At 46.8% G+C, this 21,938-nt stretch overlaps 2 protein-coding genes across 2 annotated transcripts; one reads left to right on the top strand and one right to left on the bottom strand.

The window, feature by feature from the left end:
• Positions 1–4,029: 4,029 nt before the first annotated feature.
• On the top strand, positions 4,030–5,469 carry LOC117843157 (strigolactones hydrolase CXE15). The gene has a single exon (XM_034723716.2). It carries the CDS (start codon positions 4,120–4,122, stop codon positions 5,176–5,178), a length of 1,059 nt encoding a protein of 352 aa, XP_034579607.1. The 5' UTR covers positions 4,030–4,119; the 3' UTR covers positions 5,179–5,469.
• Positions 5,470–12,574: 7,105 nt separating this feature from the next.
• LOC117843222 (strigolactones hydrolase CXE15) lies at positions 12,575–14,040 on the bottom strand. The gene has a single exon (XM_034723785.2). The coding sequence runs from the start codon at positions 13,951–13,953 to the stop codon at positions 12,904–12,906; it is 1,050 nt and encodes a 349-aa protein (XP_034579676.1). The 5' UTR covers positions 13,954–14,040; the 3' UTR covers positions 12,575–12,903.
• Positions 14,041–21,938: the final 7,898 nt, after the last annotated feature.

Here is a 21,938-nt window from a genome sequence, read left to right as displayed (position 1 = left end):
TGTGAAATCCTACCATTCTTTTATTTTAAGAAAACGGTGCCTATTTCTCCTAGAGAAGCTGACATATTGGAATTTAAAGTTCAAGTTTAGGACGATCGGGACCGAAAGATAAGTTTAGGTGGCCTCGAATGACGTACTTGATGACGAGTTTAATTAAGCACCTATAATGTCTGTTAAAAGTTCAGGTTTTAATAATATATAGTGGAATTAATAATACAATATCAGACTTGCTACATTCGCAGAGTTTAGGGTTCTTTTTAAATTATGTGCACAAGGATTTGAACGATGGTGGATATCCTTGTTACGTATTATATTACTACATATCCATTGTCGTTTTTAGCACTTTATCAGCCACAGTTGACACCAGACGTTCTACCTGATCCATTTTCACCGTAAAGGAACCTGTCTTTTCTTTCTTTCCCCATTGATCTGTCATTTTGTGATCAATTCCTGATCCATCTATCCCCCAATGCATATCTCCCTTTGGATAAGTTACAGCATCTTTCTGTCACGCACGAACGAATTCATCTTACAAAGACTTCGGTCTGAATTCTGAACTCTTCCATCCAGTCAGTTTTCTTAGACAGTCGTCACACAGATCTCCTTCGAGATTTAGTCTGTACTAGTCATCAACAAAGACATCTATCATTCTTGCCTAATCTATGTTATATTCATTTGTTGTTGATGGGTCCAATCTGACCAGATCGGTATTATTATTATTATCCCATTGATAACTGTTTCTTTGCAAATCAACCTTAAATTGAATACCCAATAATCACGTGCTCCACATCAAATTATTATGGTTGCATGCTCATGCTAGAGTTGATTGATAGGAGTGAACGACTGAATTAGTATCTTGTGTGGTCGATCCCCATTTTATAAGACTTTTTAATTAATAAATTTAGACTAAATCCTAGGAAGTTGGATCCCATTACATACCCCAAACCCCATATAATCAACTGGATCGGTAGTATTTTCTTGGAAAATTTAGGATTTTATACAAACTCGAACAAAATCCTACACTATTGAACATAGTACGAGTCACTGAAACACCCCCATAAAGTTGATGAAAAGAACTCCCTGCACTGCAGGAAAGCATGAAATGTTGGATAAATAAATCCAGTGACTGATGGCAAACAAAAGAAAGGGTTGTGATAAGTGTTGTGTTAAGCACTGATTCACTATGATCCAACGGTTAATGACCAATTAGCACCAACTCCACTACTTATAATTACCTCACCAAAGCTATATGTCACATCACATGGTATGTTATACTGTATTATTACAGTGACCATGATCACGCCATCAGCTCGCAGATGTGCCAATATTGGTCGCTTGCCAACTTTTTTAGATAAAGGAATAAGTATTATTCTGGCCTCTATGAAAATTCGGCCATTATTACAAAGAAACACACTTGCTTTAAGCGAATTTAAACAGAGTCAACAAATTAGAGGCAAAGCCTATGACTAAACTGCCACCCATTCTTCACGAAAATCTCCATGGCTATCGACTTCAAAGCTTGACAAGCCCCTAGAATAGTGTCCCGACCCTCCTCCTTCTGAAGCAGAGCCCAAAACCTGATCCAGTATGTGGCCTTGAAAAGAATCTGCAGACAAGTTTGTTTGTATGCTTTGTTAAAAATAATTTCATTTATGCTTAGCCAAATGGCCAACAAATGGCACTTACACCCATTAAAAATTAGTTCTTCTTCCTACCCCTTGTAGGCATGATCCAAACATATACATTACATTATTTGGTTTATAGAGGCCATAGGTGGTATGTATGATTCTCCAAATTAGCCTAGCTAACTGAGAGTCGAAGAATAGGTGTTTAATAGTTTCATTGCTATTACAGTAACAACATTGCATACTTCCATGCCAATTTTGTTTAGCCAAGTTACCCTCTGTTAGAATTACACCACGATGAAGGAGCCAAATGAAAATTTTTACTTTAAGGGGTATTTTTAGTTTCCATACAGCTTTATTTACCGGCAAAACCCTTTCATCTAGGAGCGCTGAGTACATAGAATGCACTGAGAAGAGCCCATTTTTGGTTAAGGACCAGATACAAACATCCGGTTGGTCCTCAAGCTGTACATTGGCAACCTTAGTAACCAATTCAATCCAGTCCCTAAGGTTACTTCCTCTCAAAGACCTTCTAAAGGAAATATTGAAAGGAGTAACAGATAGGACTTTTTGAACGGTGTCATGTTTCCTAAAAGTCAAGTTAAACAAATTTGGGAAAAGCTCAGAGAAGCTTGTGTTTCCCATCCATTTGTCCTCCCAAAATCTTACTTGCCTTCCATTTTGGATTTTGAAGGTTTAAACACAATCTAGAAAGTCATTTTTAACCTTCATGAATCCAGATCGGAATTGGGAGTCACCCGGTTTCTTTTGCACTTGTGTGATGGTTTTGGTTCTTAAATATTTGTTTCGAAGTAGTTGTTGCCATATGCCATCCTCATTAATAAGCTTGAAAAGCCATTTACTAAGAAGACATTTGTTTTGGATTTCTAAATTTAAAATTCCCAGACCACCTTGATCTGGTCACTTGCCAACTGCCATGGCCTTTATTAATCACCATTTGTTTGCAGCTCAACTTCGCTATATCAAGATAAAGTGTGATACTTTTTAAGTTTTTTATGCTAAGTTGATATGGCACAAATTAAATATAATGCATGATCTGATGGACAGACTTGGCCAATGCCGACTCAAAGCCATGAAACAAGTTGGCCGTTTTTAGTAATTGTTCAATCCTAAAATGGCAAAACATCCTCTGCCGTCTGCCCTACTCAATTATTACTCTCTGTCCTTATGACGCTTAGGACAAGATAATTAGCTCATTTTTTATTGTTACACCCCAAAGCAGGAGATTATGGGGGCTTGTAAAAACAAGGAACATCATTTAAAATTAAGACTAATATTACAGTAAACATGCTGGGTTTCTAATCCGTATCACAGTGCCGAAATCCTAAATGAACAAAATGGGAGTAAAAAATAAGCTGAAATTTTGTTTATGTTCCCCTCGACAACATATGTCAAAAATATAGGATAGGGTGCATTTAGGGGGGAAATTAAAAACACTTTTCCAGCGCAGAAGGTAATCCAAATAGAATTGCGATTTTTTAGTGTGAATTGAATATCACCATCGCCTGACTCAACCCAAGTGGAAAAGCCACCAGTCCGCCATCTTGATGGCTTGATCCAGGAGGGGGAAAAAGGCAACCCAGCTAACAAGAAGAACTAGAGCATCCATGTAGTCCATAGATAATAAAAAAGTAAAAAACCAATAAGTGATGACAAAAAGAAACAAGGATAAAAGGGCTCAAGCTAAGTGAGGTGCAGTTCAAGTGTTGTGTTGAGCACTTCAATGATGAGGCCATTACTTCAGCAATGTGCCAATGGCGACATGCCAATTGCTATCAATAACACTCCCCATTTCTTTGCAACTGAACGTAGCTGTCAAGCTAAAGCAAGCCAAGCTAATTGCTATTGCTAACCTGACATGGCGTGCACACACATAGCATGTGACCTGATGGGCCAGATTTGGGCATTTGGCCAATGCCGACTCGAAGGCCACCATACAATAATCTAAATATTAGTTTTTAAAAACCAATGCAAAAAAATTAAAGAAGCAAAATGATGATGGAGGCTTACCCTCCAGTTAAATGCTGATAAAAAGAACCCATTACCACAAAAGACTAGCAATTAGCAAAAGATGGTGGATTTGTGCTGCTTGTAATGCTAATTGAGGTCACTTGCTGGGATCATCTCCGGTCCAAACAGGTTTGCGCCACTTGTGCAACATACCGACCGTCCGATATGAATCAATCACAATTCACAAGATCCAACGGTCAAGACAAATGGATTATCAAAAGATGCAATTGCCCAATGTTTTTGTTACGGTGACGTTGGTTCATGGAAGTTTTCACCGTGGGGCTGCTAAAGATGCCTACATCATGCTAGATAGAACCATAGGTTTATCAAAATGCACAATGCTACGTAGTTTTCTTTTCTTTTTACTGCAGGATGGCTATATAAGAGAGGGTTTAGGCTGCACTGAAGATCATCAGCTCAACTCAGCCTTCTTGTCTTCTCAAGTTGTCTTAAATCGCCAACCATGCCTGCCGTCTCGGCTGCCGCCTGCTGCGCCGCCGCTACGCCGGCGAACGAGGTCGTCGAGGACCTCTTCGGCTTCCTGCAAGTCCTCAGTGACGGCACCGTCTTCCGGTCGCCGGCAGAACCGGTGTTCTGCCCGACCACCTTCCCCGCCAGCCACCCCTCCGTGCAGTGGAAGGAGACCGTCTACGACAAGGCCAAGAACCTCCGCGTCCGCATGTACAAGCCGGCCGCCGCCGGGAACAAGCTGCCGGTGCTGGTCCACTTCCACGGCGGTGGCTTCTGCCTCGGGTCGTGCACGTGGGGGAACGTCCACGCGTTCTGCCTCCGCCTCGCCGCGGACGCCGGAGCCGTCGTGCTCTCCGCCGGGTACCGCCTCGCCCCCGAGCACCGCCTCCCCGCGGCGCTCGACGACGGCGCCGGTTTCATGCGCTGGCTCCGGGAGCAGTCCGCGAACGCCGGCGAGGCCTTCGACGCCTGGCTCGCCGAGGCCGCCGACTTCGGCCGCGTGTTCGTCACCGGCGACTCGGCCGGCGGCACCATCGCGCACCACCTCGCCGTGCGTGCCGGCTCCGCCGCGGCCGCGGAGCAAGGCGAGACGGCGGGAGACCCTGCTTTCACGGTCCGCGGCTACGTCCTGCTGATGCCGTTCTTAGGCGGCGTCCGGCGCACGCCGTCGGAGGCCGAGTGCCCGGCGGAGGCGTTCCCGAACCTTGACCTCGTCGACCGGTTCTGGCGGCTGTCGCTGCCGGCCGGCGCCACCAGGGACCACCCGGCGGCGAACCCGTTCGGGCCGGACAGCCCCGACCTGGGCTCGGTGGACCTCCGGCCGGTGCTCGTGGTCGCCGGCGGCCTCGACTTGATCCGCGACCGCACCGTCGAGTACGCGGAGCGGCTGGCGGCGATGGGCAAGCCGGTGGAGCTCGCCGAGTTCGCCGGCAAAGCCCACGGGTTCTACCTGCACGAGCCGGGGTCCGAGGCCACCGGCGAGCTGATCCGGGCCGTGGCTCAGTTCCTCGACGGCTGCGTCGCTGCGACTGAGGCTGGTGCAGTTCTGTAGTCCAGTTGGTCCGTAGTGTCACCTGAGGAACAGAACATGGAATCCGCTGACAGCGAGCTTATACCAACTTCATCAATTTCAAGATCTATGGTCTAATTTCTCGGAAGTATTTATAAGGTAGAGTGTGCGTACGAATCCCATATATGTAAGTCTATGTCAACTTACCAAGCATGAGTTTTTTTGCAGTTTGTGTTCATGGATGTAAGTCAGCATGTTTAGTCGTGAAAGTCTCTACATATATAAACATGTGCTTATTGGACTATATACATAATACATGCAGGTTTTTTTTTACTAAGGCCTCGATTCGTTTTTCAGCCGGATTGGATTCCGGTCAGGATTAATTCCAAGCCCAGTTCGAGCGATTCCATCTGTATCACTCAAATTCCAAGCCCAGTTCGAGCGATTCCATCTGTGTCACTCAATCCGGTTAGGATTTAATTTTGCCAATCCACCCAAACCGAACAGGCACATGGAATCAATCCGCCTGGGATGCAGGTCCCGTTGTAGCAGTAGTCGAATGGGTCCATGGTCACCCTGGGTAGCCCTGCGAGCTTCTTGCTCAGTGCCGCCACGACGGAGTCGAGGATGGCGCCCCGCACTTCTCGATGTCCCAGATGCGGCACGGGATCTTGAGGAGCTCCCCGTCGACGGAGATGCCGTTGATGGTGACGGCGTAGAAGGGGCGCATCTGGTGGTCGAGCAGGAGCGGCGTCTGCCTGGGCCGAGCAGTGAGCCCGCGCAGGCGGTCCTAGCCTTGGAGCCAGTGATGGCAGGGCCGGGTTAGGCGTGAAGGTGAGGTAGCTGGTGGCGTTCCACGGGGTAAGGTGGTCGACGAGGCAGTAGGAGAAGCGGCCACCGAAGCGGGCGGCGGCGCGGGACGCGAAGGAGAAGTTGTTGTACCCGAGGCTGAGCACACCGTCGGAGGTGAGGAAGTTGTCGCCGTTGTAGGAGGTGGTGCAGCCCAGCACGACACCCCGCAGCTTGGCCCGCCTCTGCTTCCTGCTGGTGGCGGCAGCAGTCGCGCCGGGCCCCATTCGGCGCTTGGAGTGGCCAGGCTCCGTTCCGAAGGGAGGGAGGTAGGGAATGAATTCGGGCCGTGAGTAGAGGGGGAAACCGAACCGGGCCTATTTCTATTTCGGGCTAGATCTAACCGAACAGCGAATTGAAGCCATGCCTGATTCCATTCCGAGCCATTCCAATCCAGCCGGATTGGGCTGCATTCCGGGCTAAACCGGCTGAACCGAACGGGCCCTAAGAGATTTGTTGTAGAACATCACACAGTGATATAGTTAGGTCTGACAGAATCCGAACACCTTAGAAATTAAATAGCTCGGGTGGTGGACGCGGTTGTAGCGTCTTTGTTATATTATTACTACTAGAATTAGGGGGTTTTGGCAAGGTGTCAAGGCAAGCGTGACATGTGGTAACTTGCAACTTAGCTGATGGTGTAGGGAGCCATTAGAGACAAGGGAGTTGGACCCAAGTGGAGTGGAGAGCGAGAGTACAGTGGAGAGGAGAGCTCACCAAAGGTGACCAAGAAGATGATATGGTTGGGTAACGGTGGATTACCTTGATCCACACATTGGTGTGTAGATCATCATTGTTACTACCTCCGTATCAAAATATTTGTTGCCATTGACTTTTGATCACGACGTTTGACCATTCGTCTTATTCAAAAAATCATGTAAGTATTATTTATTTTATTTGTGGCTTACTTTATTATCATTGGTATTTTAAGCATGATTCATTTTTTTACATTTACAATAAATTAATACATTTTTGAATAAGATGAATGGTCAAACGTTACAAGTAAAAGTCAACAACGATAAATATTTTGATACAGTACCTTACTTTTACTTTTTAAGTAGCTGTTGATTTCTCCGTATGCAATATAATGTTCATGTGACAAGAAGACTAATTCAGGCTCAATAAAGTTGGATGCATGTTAGACGTCTCCGGATGCAATATAATGTTCATGTGGCAAAGACTAATTCGGACTCAATAAAGTTGGATGCATATTAATAACACCCTATTTTGTTACATGCATGAATGTGTACAAGGAACCACATGCATCTAGTCTTTCAGGCCTCAACTTTTTTAAATTTAAGTGTTAACCAAAGTTGGCTGCATGTTACTACTGGTACTAATTAAGTTACTATGCCATATATCATTGTCTCTGTAGCCATAGTATATTCCATAGACTTTGACTTTCTGTTTTCCTAGTTCCTAGCACATAAGCAATGGTCATTTAGCTATACTTATAAGGCTCTGTTATGTAAAGCCAGATCATGTTACTTTGTGATTACAGGCCACAAAGGGCTGACTTCAAGGTAGGGCACATGTATGATTCCCTAATTTTTGGGGCATGAGTGGAACAAACTTTGACAGTTCGACATTTCGTTTGGAGTACCTTGGAGGAAGTTTAAAACTAGGAGTGACATTGCAAAGATTGTTGAATCTTAGAAGTGTATATCCAATGGGGTCATCATCATATCGTGATCTGTCCATGCGACCATGTCTTGGCAAAATCCCCAAGAAAAGGATACACATGTCACCATGGAAAGCTACCTGACAGCATCTTGAAGGCAATGTTTATGATTTTTCTGAGGAAGGGAGAGACTGCGTATATGTAAAACAAGTCTTGCTGAGCCCGGCTGCGGCTAGATCTACATTATTTCTCCTTATTGACGAAAAGTCATTCAAAAACTTAATTGTGATGTGTGCCTATCTCCATCTGCACGCCTACATCATGTAAGACCAAACTGCCAGCTCATATATGCATACATGTCTGCCTAGAGATGCTTTACTGATCCAGTTTCGCTCAAAAAAAGATCAGGATCGCGTTGTAGGATCAGTTAGTTCACATTGATCACACGTTTGTACTCACACAGTATGTCAAACCGTCGTACATCATATCTGTCAAACGATCCAAGATTCAGCATGCTGAAGCTTACAAGTCGTCGATTTCATCAGAGGGCTGCAAGGCCACAGGTTCAGAGAGTATGTCCTCTTCGCCTCTTCGTTGTAGCAGCATCGGAACTTCGGAAGGCCTTTTGTAGCTGCTGCAATGAGCATGCTTTGCTCCTTCGAGAGACTAATTTGACTGACTCATTCGAGATCAATGGTTCAGTAGTAAGTAGGTATTGACTTCTGCGGCTGATAATTGAATTTTCTAGTACAAAATGCATGTCACGACAACAGTAACCGTGAACTAACAACAAAGATGGCTCCATATAACTACCACTAAGCAAAACTTCGAAGTTTATTATGAAGTGGTGAAACATTTCTTTACATACATGCAGCTAGTTTTTCAACATTTTTAGATTTAATTATATTCAGTGGTAAACTAGCAATTTAAGTTATAATCACTCTGTTCTTTTACGTGCCGAGAAGATTTCGTTTCCTTTTACTGTTTGCGCTGCAATTCACTATATTACTTTCTATAACCTCCTCTTATAATAAAACTAGGCTTGTTTGTCACACCCGATTTTAAGGACAAAATCGAGTGCATTAAATACATGTGCGCCAGGATCAAGTTACACACATGTACGACAATAGTGAATAGCAAAGACAGTGCTAAATCGAATAAAGAGAGTATTAACGATTATTACATGACCGAAAGTCTCACATAAACCACAAAGTCTAATTATTACGCAGCGGAAGTCCCAAAGATGACGACGACTCCACAGGCAGCTGACTGAAGAAACGTACGCCTAGAACTCCTCGAAGTCGTGGAAGTACTCCTCTTCCCAATTAACTTGGTCTAAACAGCGGTTTTGCAAGGGTGAGTACACTTATGGTTGGTACTCAACAAGTCGTGGGGAAATAGTGTAGTGTAAGGCTAATTCAAGGATTGGCTAAGGCATAACTAGCATTCGCTTTTAATTAAGTTGGTCAAATTTTATTAGCAATTAACTAAGTATAAGTTTATACCACCCGAAATTAAACATGAACATAAAGTAAGCAACAAATGCATGAAATGATAACAAGTTAAGTCCATCTTCCGATAATATTATCATGTGAGGGTCCAGGCCGCTCTTAACCGTGAGCACGGCTGATCGATCAGTTTAACACTCTGCAGAGGTGGCACATCTTTACCCACAAGTCGCGTAAAAGTTCAAAAGAACTTTGGACCCAACCATGCGATGCTAGCTAGGCACCATACCACACTTCCGAGGTGTGATTGCATAGGGACGCTACGAGGCCTTTACAAAGATTCGCTAGCAATGTGGTAACCCGCTAAGGTTTCAGGTCGAAGCGAAACATAGCAGTCCCCTAGAGGGCATAGTGTCTTAGCCAAGCCCACTTCCCAAGAGAGCGAGTGCTATATCCCATCAACGCCTCCCCTCTTGCCCTTCCGGTAAGGTAACCCCAAGCTAGAGTTTCTAATTAATCAGCCAAGACCAGAGCCATTTAGTCTTGTGGTAGCACTGTTTTCCTGGGTGGTTCTCCATGTTCCGATTAACAAATAATGATCTTGTCTTAATGAAAGGTATAACAGAAGTAAAGCAAGATTAAGCATTGTGTTTAGTTAAACCACCATATACCAAGTAAGCACTAAGCATGAGCTACCCAACATAAAGTAAACCGGTTGGTCAAGGCAAAGGTAAATCAATCTAGGCGAACCTTAATTGGGACCCATCAATTTAATCTTAATATGTGCATAGCGTAAATGTTATGTACGAGAAAGTAAAGGTGTATAGGACAACAAAGTAGTGATCAAGGACACGACTTGCCTTCCTGGCCTTGCTCCTGCTGTTCGTACTCTTCGAAGGCTTGATCGGCAACTCCCTCGAACGGCGGGGCGTCTACACGCGTCACACGAGCACATACAAGCAAACATGGGCAAAAAGTAAGAAAACAGTACACCAAACATAGTTAAACAGAGAAAATAAGCTTGAAAAGATTATCTACGCTTTAAAACGAACACGTAGATATAAAGAACGCGAAAAACGGAGTTAAGATGCAAAAGATATGATTAAAACAAGATCCAGGGACCTTTCTGTAAGAAAAACAAAACTTTTAGGGCCTATCCGCGAAAACCGAGGGCTTATACGTAATTATGCGTATAAACCGAGGGTCTGACGCGTAAAAACACCAAACCCAGACGGCGGGTTGATTTCTGGAAAGCTCAAGGGCTAAACCGAAAGATGCGAGGGCAGATCTGGAATTATTTTCAACGCGATCTGGACCGCGGGTTGATTTGCGGAAAAGACAGGGGCTCAAGTGCAAAAGCGGCGCGGCGCGGCTCGGTTGACCGGTACGCGATCTTGATTGACTCGCGTCCGACCGTCGGATCGAGATCGGACGGCCACGGTCGTCCACGACTCGCGACGGCGGCGGGGAAACAGAGCGGCGGCGGCGGCGAGCGGCGGCGGCGGCGAGCGGCGGCGCGCGACGGCGAGCGGCGGCGGGTCGCCGGAGTTGGCCGAAACGACGCTCCGGGGCACCATTTGAAGCGCGGGTTGCACCAGAAGAGAGAGGAGGGTGCGGCGATCCCGTTTTGGGGGTTCTCGTCGACCGGAGCTCACCGACGGCGGCGATCGACGGCGGGGAAGAGGCGGCGGCGCTGGAGCTCATGGCGGCTAGGGTTCGGGTGAGCTGCGGCGCTGGCGTTTGGGCAGAGGAGACCGGGAGGGGGCGGCGGCTTTTATAGGCGCTAGGGGATAGAGCGGCGCGGGTTTAAACTCCCCCGAAGGAGTCGGAGCGGAGGCGGACGGCTGCGGATCCGGCGGCGACCGTTGCGGAGTCGGAGCGGAGTCCGGCCGGTGGAAGGAGAAGGCGGGTGGCGGGCCGGCGCGACTTCGTGGGCCGGCGCGCGTTCGCGGGCTGCGCGGCGTCGGGTGAGCGGCAGGCCGGGGCGGCTACGCGGGCAGGTGCGCGCGCGTGGGCCGCGGCAGAGGAAGCGGCGAGCGGGCGCTGGCGAGGCAGGCCGAGCGGAGGTGGAGCTGGGCCGCGGAGAAAAGGAGGAGGCCGGCGGGCTACTGCGGCTGGGCCGCGCGGAAGAAAAAGAAAGGGCCGGCGCGGAAGAAAAAAAAAAGAGGGGGAGCGGGCCGGCGCATCGGTGCAAGGCTGGGCCGAAAGAGAAAAGAAGAAGGAAGGAGAGGGAAGTTTCGGCCCAGGGAAAGAAGAAGAAGAAAAAGAAAGAGAAAATGGTTTGGAATTTGAATTTAAATTTAGAAATTCAAAATGCAAACTTTGATTCAAACTCAAGCAATCAAAATAAATGCACCAGCATGAATGCACAAATAAATCCTATGATGAATTAATTGAATTAAGGAAAATGAATTTAAATGCCTAGGATTTAAATAACACCTTAGTTTGAGCAAATTTTAATGAGTTTGAATTATTCAAAATTTTGGGTGTTACATTGTTAAAGCTATTTTAATTAAATACAAATCAAGTACTGCAAATTTCATATATATATATATATATATATATATTTTGTGAGACATATAGCTATTGTTAGTAGTACCTTAACTATGTTAGTGGTCAAGCATTAGAAAGCTTTGGCGGTACATATTCTACAATGTCAAACAAGAAAGAATGAAGGAATGAAGCACAATTTTCATTTTGTGCTTGTAATCTATTGATCCAACAGACCTATTACTTTTCTGCTTTCTACTTTGTTTGCAACGGTCAGTACTCACTTGGCCTTGGCAATGCGAAGATAAGGTATGCCACTTGAAGTTACAGTTTAGAGTGCTGATCCAAGGAAGAGAACATGTGTGAATTGTGGTGACCTTTCATTTACTTCCACAACTTTTATGGTTTAATTTCCAAGTACAACCAAGAATAATATCTTGATGGAAGGATCTTTTTTATAACTCTACACCCACAAATGAATTCTACAAAAAAAATCAACTTAAGTGGTGATGATGGACGATAACAGCCATATATGCATTGTGATCTAGTTTGAATTTAAAAATTGAAAGGTTCACGACGTGGCAGACTAGTAGTTTATTGTGTACACCGTTCAAATTTATAGGTTATTTTAGCTTAATTTATCCTAGTCAAACTTGTTGAACTTTAACCAAGTTTATAAAAAATACATTAACATCTACAAAAATATATTTCATGATCTATCTAGTGAACCTAGTTTAATTTAATAGATATTTATATATTTTCTATAAATTTTATCAAAACTAAAGAAAAATTATATAGGAGAAAATTAAAATGACTTATAATTTGAAACTGAATGGCATGACTTACCAACTAAACGGAGATGAGGCATATATATGAATTTTATTTTATTTTAACCCTTTTAAAACTAAAATTTTAAAAATAACCTAGGAGAAACTAAATTTTCAAGAAATAATCCTTTTGGTCACACCAAGTTCCATGGCGCGACTCATAACTGAGTCACTCAGATCGTCAAACACAACTAACATGTGGATATAAAATGGCGAACACGTGGCCACACTTTTTTTTTATGTCACCATTATCCTCAACAGAATTTCCCTTGTGGGCAAACCACAGGCCCACAGCATAGCGAGAGAGAGAGAGAGAGAGTGTGACACACACACAACTACAACTAGTCAACTACTATCTTGCCGATTTGTGCTCTCCCCACGAGCTGACACGTGGCATCAATAGAACTACGGTACATAACCTGGAGCTCATAGCTCACATACATGCATGGAGTAGTTGCCGTGCACAGGCAAGCTAGTTTGGAAAATGCCTCGATGCATGCATCATGCACAAACCTTAATGCATGCACCGACACTAGCTATCTGACGGCGCGGCGCAGGTGTGTACGAATCGGCTCACGAGGCCGATCAGCTCGCCGGTGGCCTCGGACCCCGGGTCCAGCGTGTAGAACCCGTGCGGCTCGCCGGCGAACTCGGCGAGCTCCACCGGCTTGCCCATCGCCGCCAGCCGCTCGGCGTAGTCGACGGCGCGGTCGTGCATCATGTCGAGTCCGCCCGCCACCACGAGGACCGGCCGCCGGAAGTCCACCGCGGCGAGGTCGGGGCTCTCCGGCCCGAATGGGTTCGCCGCCGGGTGGTCCCTGGTGGCGCCGGCCGGCAGCGACAGCCGCCAGAACCGGTCGAACAGGTCCAGGTTCAGGAGCACCTCCGCCGGGCACTCGGCCTCCGATCGCGTCCGCCGGACGCCGCCGAAGAACGGCATCAGGAGGACGTAGCCCCGGACCGTGACCGGGTCCAGGTCGAGCTCGCCGCGCTTGGTGGTGGCGGCGCGCACGGCGAGGTGGTGCGCTATGGTGCCGCCTGCCGAGTCGCCGGTGACGAACACGCGGCCGAAGTCAGCGGCCTCGGCGAGCCAACCGTCGTCGGCGGCGGCGTTCGCGGACTGCTCGCGGAGCCAGCGCAGGAAGCCGGCGGCGTCGTCGACCGCCGCGGGGAGGCGGTGCTCGGGGGCGAGGCGGTACCCGGCGGAGAGCACGACGGCGCCGGCCTCCGCGGCGAGGCGGAGGCAGAACGCGTGCACGTTGGCCCACGTGCAGGACCCGAGGCAGAAGCCGCCGCCGTGGAAGTGGACGAGCACCGGCAGCTTGCTCCCGCCGGCGGCCGCGGACGACGGCTTGTACATGCGGACGCGGAGGTTCTTGGCCTTGTCGTACACGGCCTCCTTCCACTGCACCGACGGGTGGCTGTCGGGGAAGGTGGCCGGGCAGAACGCGGGCCCCGCCGCCGACCGGAGGACGGTGCCGTCTTCGAGCACGCGCAGGAAGCCGTAGATGTCCTCGACGACGGCGCTCGCCGGCGGAGGCGCCGCTCCGGTGGCGGCTGAAACGGCGGGCATGCTTGGCATATCTACGTGGCAGTAGTGGCACGCGCGCGCTTCGTGCGAGTAATTGAAGAGTTGGAAGACAGGGGAGGAAAGCTAAGTTGATGAGGGTTTAACGAACCCTAAGCTCTCTTATATAGCCATCCAACGGCAACAGTGACTGCACATTTTGATATGCCTGGGTTCTGTTAATTTCTATCACGCATGACGCCAGCAATGACCAGTGACGTCAGCAGTGCCATTCTGCGCAGCGAGGGCGAAAACTCCTAACCGAATCAACCTCAGATACCAAAACCTGGGACTAATAAATCCTGACCGTTGGATCTTCCAATCGGCCTGATCGGACGGTCGGCGTGTCGCGGAAGCGGCACAGCCAGCTTGTCCAGAGCATGACCTCCTTCAAGCTTACCTCTGGTATATGCTAGGTCTCAGCAGGGAATATATTCAGCTAGCACTTGGGATCAATGAGCATCAGAAGGGGAATTAGATGTTAACCACCACTAATCTTTATTTTATACCGATGAGTCCTTGTTTTCATCCCCAGCATAAGAGAGGCCAATGCAATGCAAGCCTCCATCATCGTTTTTTCTTCTTCTTTTTTTTGGAGAAGTTTTGACGTTGATGATGGGCGTGCAACGTGGTTGTTGTACGTGTGTGGTCTAGCTGTGGTGTGCCTTTGAGCCGGCATTGGCCAAATCCTGTCCATCTGATGGCGCACTACATGAGAGCATGTGTGTGCCGCATCAGCTGAGCAATTGCGAGCGTACCGTGCTTTGGATTGACAGCTACGTTCAGTTGCAACAGATCGAGTCAGTCCACGGCAAATTGGGCCTGCCACCATTGGCACATTGGTGAGTGCCACCCCAGAATGGTACTACATGTCTATATCATATTCATGAAGAATCATTCTTTTTAGATGATAGAATAGAATCAACCCACCATTTAAATCTGAGATGCGGACAGCTTAGATGCCCTAGTTATTTACCCCCTCGTTTCAAAATATACAGATCATTTTGATTTTTTTCTAAACTTTGACAAGAATATAAAAAATTATATTAACATCTATGACAAAAAAGATGAAATTTCATGGTGGAATTAACGATATGTTCGGTTTGTTGTTGTAGATCGATGTCTGCACATTTTCTATAAAATGAAAATAACTTATATTTTGGAACGAAGGGAGTATTCGAGAGGAGTTTTTGGACCGAGACTAATTAACTTTGATCTTTTCACTATCTTTTACAGCATCCATGTGTTTATCTTTTGGACATCTGGTTGCTTCTGGACTTCTAGTCGATCTTCTCTGGTTGTCCAACTAGCTTTTTTCCTCCAGGATGAGGAGGTGCATTTTCCCTCGCAAAGCACATGTCGTTTTCGCTCGAAAAGGTGGTGGGCCGGTGGCTTTCTCCCACCACTGGAGGGATAAGTCAGTCAGCCGACATGCTTCACGCTAGAATCCGAGTCCCGTTTGGACACGATATAAGTGGCACACGTGATTCAGCTCCATATCTGCCAAGAAACGACGGGTTATGGGTATGGTCGTCGAACCATATCCATCCTCGACTGAAAATGAGAGGCCAGAGCAATCTCGGATCGGATATGGAGATGCCTCTCTGATCTCTTTCTTGATGGCAGGGTCTGAATGTGAGAAATTCTGAACTGACAGAGGTAGGACATCATCATCAGTAGAAAAGGTCTCAGCAGAACTGACTGAATGAAGAGCTCAAACTTTTAACCCCTTCTGGAAGATGAGTTATTGATGCATGATGGAGTAATGTATCGGTGGATAGACTGATGTTAACAGAGATGGAAGAGAAGAAGGCACGTCATGGACTTATCCAATGGGGGTGTGGAGGGTGATGGATCGCGAGCTGATCACATGATCCGAGAGGGAAGACGAAGTGGAGAAAGCAGATCGATTGTTTTGGATGGGTTCTGTTATTCAGAGCTCTGAAGTGACAGGGAGCAAAGATAACTCTTTGTACCAGTGTGTATGCAAATGCACATCTAACCATATGGTCCACTTGGTACCCATGATGACTCGGCAATTCGGACAGATTATCCTCTTGAAAGAAAACAATTGAACAGAGGGATCAATGCTCTAGTTTATATTGAATAGTCCGATTATAAAAGGACGTCTTGGAAAAGAGCTGATAATTTGTTAAGTAATTTTTTTCTTCGAAAATTATAACATGGTACACTAGATGGGAACTGGTCCAAGTGAGCAAGGGTGTATTTTCGTGAGTGTTTTTCAATACTATTTTAGAGGATTATAGATATTTATTACTAAATTTTTGAGAGGATTGTTAGGTCCTCTGAATTTGAGGTTGGTGGGACTTCTGTTGGGTCAAAACAAAGCACCGGTCACCAAATGTTGGCCCAGCCCAGTATGTGTAGAAATCAGGCCCAAACCCCACGATGGCGGCAACATGAAGCCCGGCCGAATTTGAAGCATGGGTCACACACACCATCCACCACTTCGGCGCCATACGTATTTTGATTGAAGGGTAAAATGAAGAAAACATAGTAAATGTCCAGTAATGAAGACTTAAAATTTAGTCTCCATTTATTTTATGAAGCTTGCAGTGAAAAATCAGAACACAAAGCAGCAGCTCAGTGCATCTACAGTAACCGCTTAGCTCATCCTGAGCAGACCTTGTCCATGAACCGCTTCACAACCCGGATCATCTCCTCCACCGGTTTGCTCCACGGCCGGAGCGAGAAGAAGGCGTGCCCCTGCCCCGGGAACACGACGGCCTCCACCGGCTTCCGCATCTCCTCCATCCTCCGCACGTAGTCCACGTTCCTGGCTCGCAGCATGCCGTCGCCGGCCACAACGACCTGCATTAACGACAGATGTGTGTAATTATTAAAGAAAACATAATGTATTGAATGTCTACTGTTATCAATGATGATTACCAGGGTGGTCCCGGGGCCCGGCGACCCCGGGCGTCTACCCAGGTTCCGGCACCACATCCGCAAGAGGATAGTGATTTTAGTTCATGGTCGGAACATCGTTTGTTGGAGACAGGAAGATAAATATTTTAGGGGTGTTTGATACGAGATGCTAAACTTTAGCAGGGTCATATCGGATGTTCGGATGCTAATTAGGAGGGCTAAACATGAGCTAATTACAAAACTAATTGCACAGATGGAGTCTAATTCGCGAGACGAATCTATTAAGATTAATTAATCCATCATTAACAAATGGTTAGTGTAGTACCACATTGTCAAATCATGGACTAATTAGGCTTAATAGATGACTCCATCCGTGCAATTAGTTTTATAATTAGACTATATTTAATACTCCTAATTAGTATCCAAACATCTGATGTGACATGTGCTAAAGTTTAGCGGTGGGTATCCAAACACCTCCTTAGTCTCTGCCTGGACTTCGTACGATCCGTGCACTGCTAAAAAAATGACCTCTCGTTCTGAGATTTAGTACCGGTCACTTTTTGGCCCATTAGTATCGGGCCTTTCGATGAGGCCCCGTGATCCCCTTTAGGCTCCACCCGGTACAAAAAGTACTTTTAGTACCGAGTGGAGCCCCCACCCGGTACTAAAGGGTCTCCCACTGTAAAGACTTAGATTTTTTTACGCGCGATTCCACGCACCTGCCCCGCCGCCTCCTCCCTTATCTCCTCCTTCTACCTACCAAGCTTTCTCTCCTCCCCTGCTATCTTTCTCTCCACTACTATCTTTTTCTCCTCTATCTTCTTCCTTCTGCTAGCTCTAGATCTCCTTCCACCGCCTCCCTTCCCCTCCCTCCTTCATGAGCCCCTTACCGGCAGTGAGGAGCAGCAGCGGGGTGAGGTGAGCAGCAGCGGCAACGGCTGGCGGCGGGCGGAGCGGGCGCGGCTGGCAGAGCGGGAGCGGCGGGTGGAGCGGCTAGCGGGCGGGAGGCCAGGGGCGGCGAGGGGAGGGAGGCGGGCTGGCAGCGGTGGGAGGGGGCGAGCGGGGCCTGGTGGGGCTTGGGGATTTTATTTTTTTAATTTTTAACACCCTTTAGTACCGGTTATTTTAATCGGTACTAAAGCGACCCTCTCTAGTACCAAAAACCGGTACTAGAGCCATTTTCTCTAGTAGTGGTGGGTCCACAATTGATAATTAGGGTATACCTCGATGGTCTCAGATATTTTCTATTTTTATAAGTATTTTTTGGATTTACTTTTTTTTATAACGACCCTTCGAAATGAATATCCAATTAGTAATAGTAAAGTAATCTCCTTATTACTGCCTAGGGCATCTAGATTAAGCCTAAAATATTTTCTGTTACCGGATGTGTTGTGCTATATGCGTTGTGTTGTGGTGTTTGTGTAAATCATCTCTTATGTGTTGTATCTTTTGGCTTGTGATGTGCAGGTGTAGGATGCAACATGGCGGTCGACGGCATGAGGTGAAGGTCAAGCGAAAGGTTCATGCCGATGTACTAGGGCTATGAAGGGTGGACTCGATTAGACTTGGACTGAGTGACCTGAGGAGTCCGAACGGAGTCATGGGTGATCCACATGGTGCACGGAAGAGCAAGAGTACACGGACGGGATGGAGACGGTGTCGATCGAGTCAAGCGGAATGGAGGCGAGTTGAGTAGGCGGTCCAGGAGCCGGGAGCGAAAGACTTGGAGGCATCGAAGGCTTGGCGGATGTCAGACACGCGTCGACATCGGTGAGTCATGTCGTGCGCGGCGTGCAAGAGGGTTGGACCTCAAAACCGGGATGAGTCACACCTGCGGGGTGTGCAAGAGGATTTGACCGGTTTAACCTCAAAACTGGGGGTGAGTCACATTTGGCGGGGCGTGCGAGAGGGTTTGACCGGTTTGGCCTCAAAACTGAGGGGCGAGTCGGGTGCGGCCGGACAGCATCTAGTCGGAGGATGCGTGGCACCATCATGAAGCTTGCGTCGAGGCGAACCGAAGTCGTGAAGGTGCCGGATCCATTCGATGTACCGACAAAAAGTTGGACGATTTTACCCCTGGTGGTATTTGAGTTGTGTGCTTCATGCATGGCATTCTGGTTATTGTCCGGATGTCTATATATATATATATGTGGAGAGAGATGTTGGACAGTCACATCTCTTTGGTGCTGGGCTTCTCATTTATTTGTGAGAGCTTTTAGGTGTGATGGAGCAATACAAGCAATTGTTCGCCTCTAGTCCATACCCGAGCGTTTTTATTTTTCTGCATTTTCGGAGGATTTTTTTTTGGAATTTCCGTTCGTCTGTTTTGGCTGCGATTTGAGGCGGATTTCTTGGGGGCAAATCGGTGCTAGGACATGTTGTGAGCAAGCCTAGGGTGATTCTCCAACAAAACCCTCACCGAGCACCTCAAATTTGTTGTTTCCCCAAAATTTCCCCTTGTTCTAGGTTTCCCGAAATTTGCAAAATTGATGATGAGGTCTTGATGTTTTGGGGTTCATCTTCTTGGATCTGTTTACTCATGATGTGAGGAGATCGCGGTCCAAAATCCTGTGTGAATCGGTCCTGATTTGATTGGTTTTTGGTGAATTTGGTGTAAAGCTCGAGCTCCAGTTCTGCTCTATTTGCTGTGTCGTGCACCAGAGGGTCACCCGTCAGCACATCGAGGTGTGACCATATGCATCTGGTCCGACTGTTGGCTGAGCGTCGAGGGCATCGTCTGGCCGTTGTTTGATTTCTGTGATCTGGTAGCCAGGTGGCCTGCAGCTTGACTTGTTCGGTGGCGGCAACAGCTTGTGTTCGCAGCAGCAAGCTTTCAATTTTCTGCAGCAGCTTCTTGCGCGACTCGATCGTGTGTTCTTCAGTGCAGGCTGCGGCTTTGGGTCTCCCATTTTCTTGTGCAGTAGCAGCCTCAGCTCTGCATTTTCTTCTCTGTCTGTGCCGTTCGTCTTTACAGCTTCAGCTCGGCCTTCAGGCAGTCCGGCAGCCTGTGCAGGTAAACAGAGAAGGAACTAGTTGCCATCTGAATTCCAGCGGCAAGCGCAGGTACTGCATCGTTTGGTTTTGCGGGTCACGCAAGTAAGGCTGTCCGCACCGCGCGCCGCTAAACAGGCTCCAGTACCGCTACCCGCTGCAGCGCGGTACTGGATGGCTGCCACTACGGTAACGGTCGGTCGGTGGACCGCTACTCTGGAGGACGCGCCTACCGCCCGCTATCCGCTTCCCAAGGTTCCGCGCGGAGAGAGAGTTGGGAAGAGAGAGGAAGGGGAAGGGAGGGGAATAAAATATGGAGTAGTTAGTATAGAGTATGGGATAGAGATAACACGAGTGTGGAAGAAATAAGTATAGAGTAGAGAATCTCGATGATTAGGATATATATTTTTTTAAGTATGGAAATAGAGGTTGATGAGTGCGGATAGCCTAAGGTCTCGTTTGGATACTAGGGGGCTAAACTTTAGCCCTGTCACATCGGATGTTCGGATGCTAATTAGGAGGACTAAATATAAACTAATTACACAACTAATAGTAGAACTCCCAGGTTAAATCGCGAGACGAATCTATTAAGCCTAATTAATCCATCATTAGCGAATGGTTACTGTAGCACCACATTGTTAAATCATGGACTAATTAGGCTTAATAGATTCATCTCGCGATTTAACCTAGGAATTGTGCAATTAGTTTTATAATTAGACTATGTTTAATACTCCTAATTAGTGTTCAAACATCCGATGTGACTGGAGTATCTCCTCAACACCCCCTAAGCAGCTCAAGCACAGCAGATAGTACCTTGAAAGGTTGCTTTCATGCTACAGAGTCCAAGCACTAAACTAATTACTTAATGCTCTTTTGTTTTGCCGATCAGAATTTCTCAAAAGAAATGTCATTGTCATGCTACAGTAAGTAATCAGTGCAAGGCAATTTAGGCTCTACCTTTTCGTTCAACAATTCATGCTGTGTGAGCTTGTTTAGTGTGAAATGGTGATCCTGTGACAGTTTTTGTGTTGTTCAGTCGGCCAGCTAGCTTGTGTGCTTGAGCATCTTTCTGGTTTGAGTTCTAGAGCTTGCAAGTATTAATCATTGCCTGTTTAATTTCTCAGCTGCACTTTTCCTTGTCAAGCTCGATCTCTGCCTTGCATCGCTGCACCTGTAGCTTTTCTGTTTCCATAGAATCTCGAGTAGCAACTCAGGTTGCGTTCAGTTCAGTAGCTGGAGATAGCTTTAGGGGGTGTTTGGGAGGAGGGGGCTAAATTTTAGCCCCCGTCACATCGAATATTTGACACTAAATAGGAGTATTAAACCTAGACTAATTACAAAACTAATTACACAACCCTTAGGCTAAATCGAGACGAATCTATTAAGCCTAATTAGATCATGATTTGACAATGTGGTGCTACAGTAACCATTCACTAATGATGGATTAATTAGGCTTAATAGATTAATCTCGCGATTTAGCCTAGGGGTTCTGCAATTAGTTTTATAATTAGCTTATGTTTAGTCCTCCTAATTAGTATCCGAACATCCGATGTGACAGGGCTAAAGTTTAGCGCACTCCTCCCAAACACCCCCTTAGTATCAGCTTTGAAGCTCGAGGCTGATGTTAATTTGCGAGCAGCTCTTTTAAGCTTCCGCATCGCTTTAAACTTTTCTAATCGTTTTTAGGGTAAATTTGTCACAAGTTAACTTATGTCATCTTAGCGATTAGGAGCGAGCTGTATTTAGGGTGACAATCCGGATATAAGCATTGTTCTCGGAGAGAATTTTTCGTTCTTGTTCTCTTGCAAACCATATCGCATCTTTCCCCAGGTCCCGGCGTCCTGCCTCCTCGGAGAGGTTATTGACCACACAAGTGAACCTTCGTTACGAAGGGAGCTGCTGCGCCCTGAGCCTACAAGCTCAATTGGAACAAATGCATGTTTCTAGAAAAAGAAAATTATTTATGACCTCTGCAACCGCACGCAGCAGTGTTTTTACATCATTCGGAGCACCAAAGCTGATAATAAAATTGGAACAAATGCATGATGGTGGGGGACTCAAAAGCTCAAAACAAAGCGTTTCCTTTTTTGCTCGTCTGCATTCATCCTTTCATCTTCGGT

The sequence above is a fragment of the Setaria viridis genome, chromosome 2, assembly GCF_005286985.2.
Source record: "Setaria viridis chromosome 2, Setaria_viridis_v4.0, whole genome shotgun sequence".
In the NCBI taxonomy this organism is placed as follows: Eukaryota; Viridiplantae; Streptophyta; class Magnoliopsida; order Poales; family Poaceae; genus Setaria; species Setaria viridis.
The sequence above is the reverse complement of the archived record's forward strand: the minus strand, read 5'-3'. Positions and strand labels throughout refer to the sequence as shown.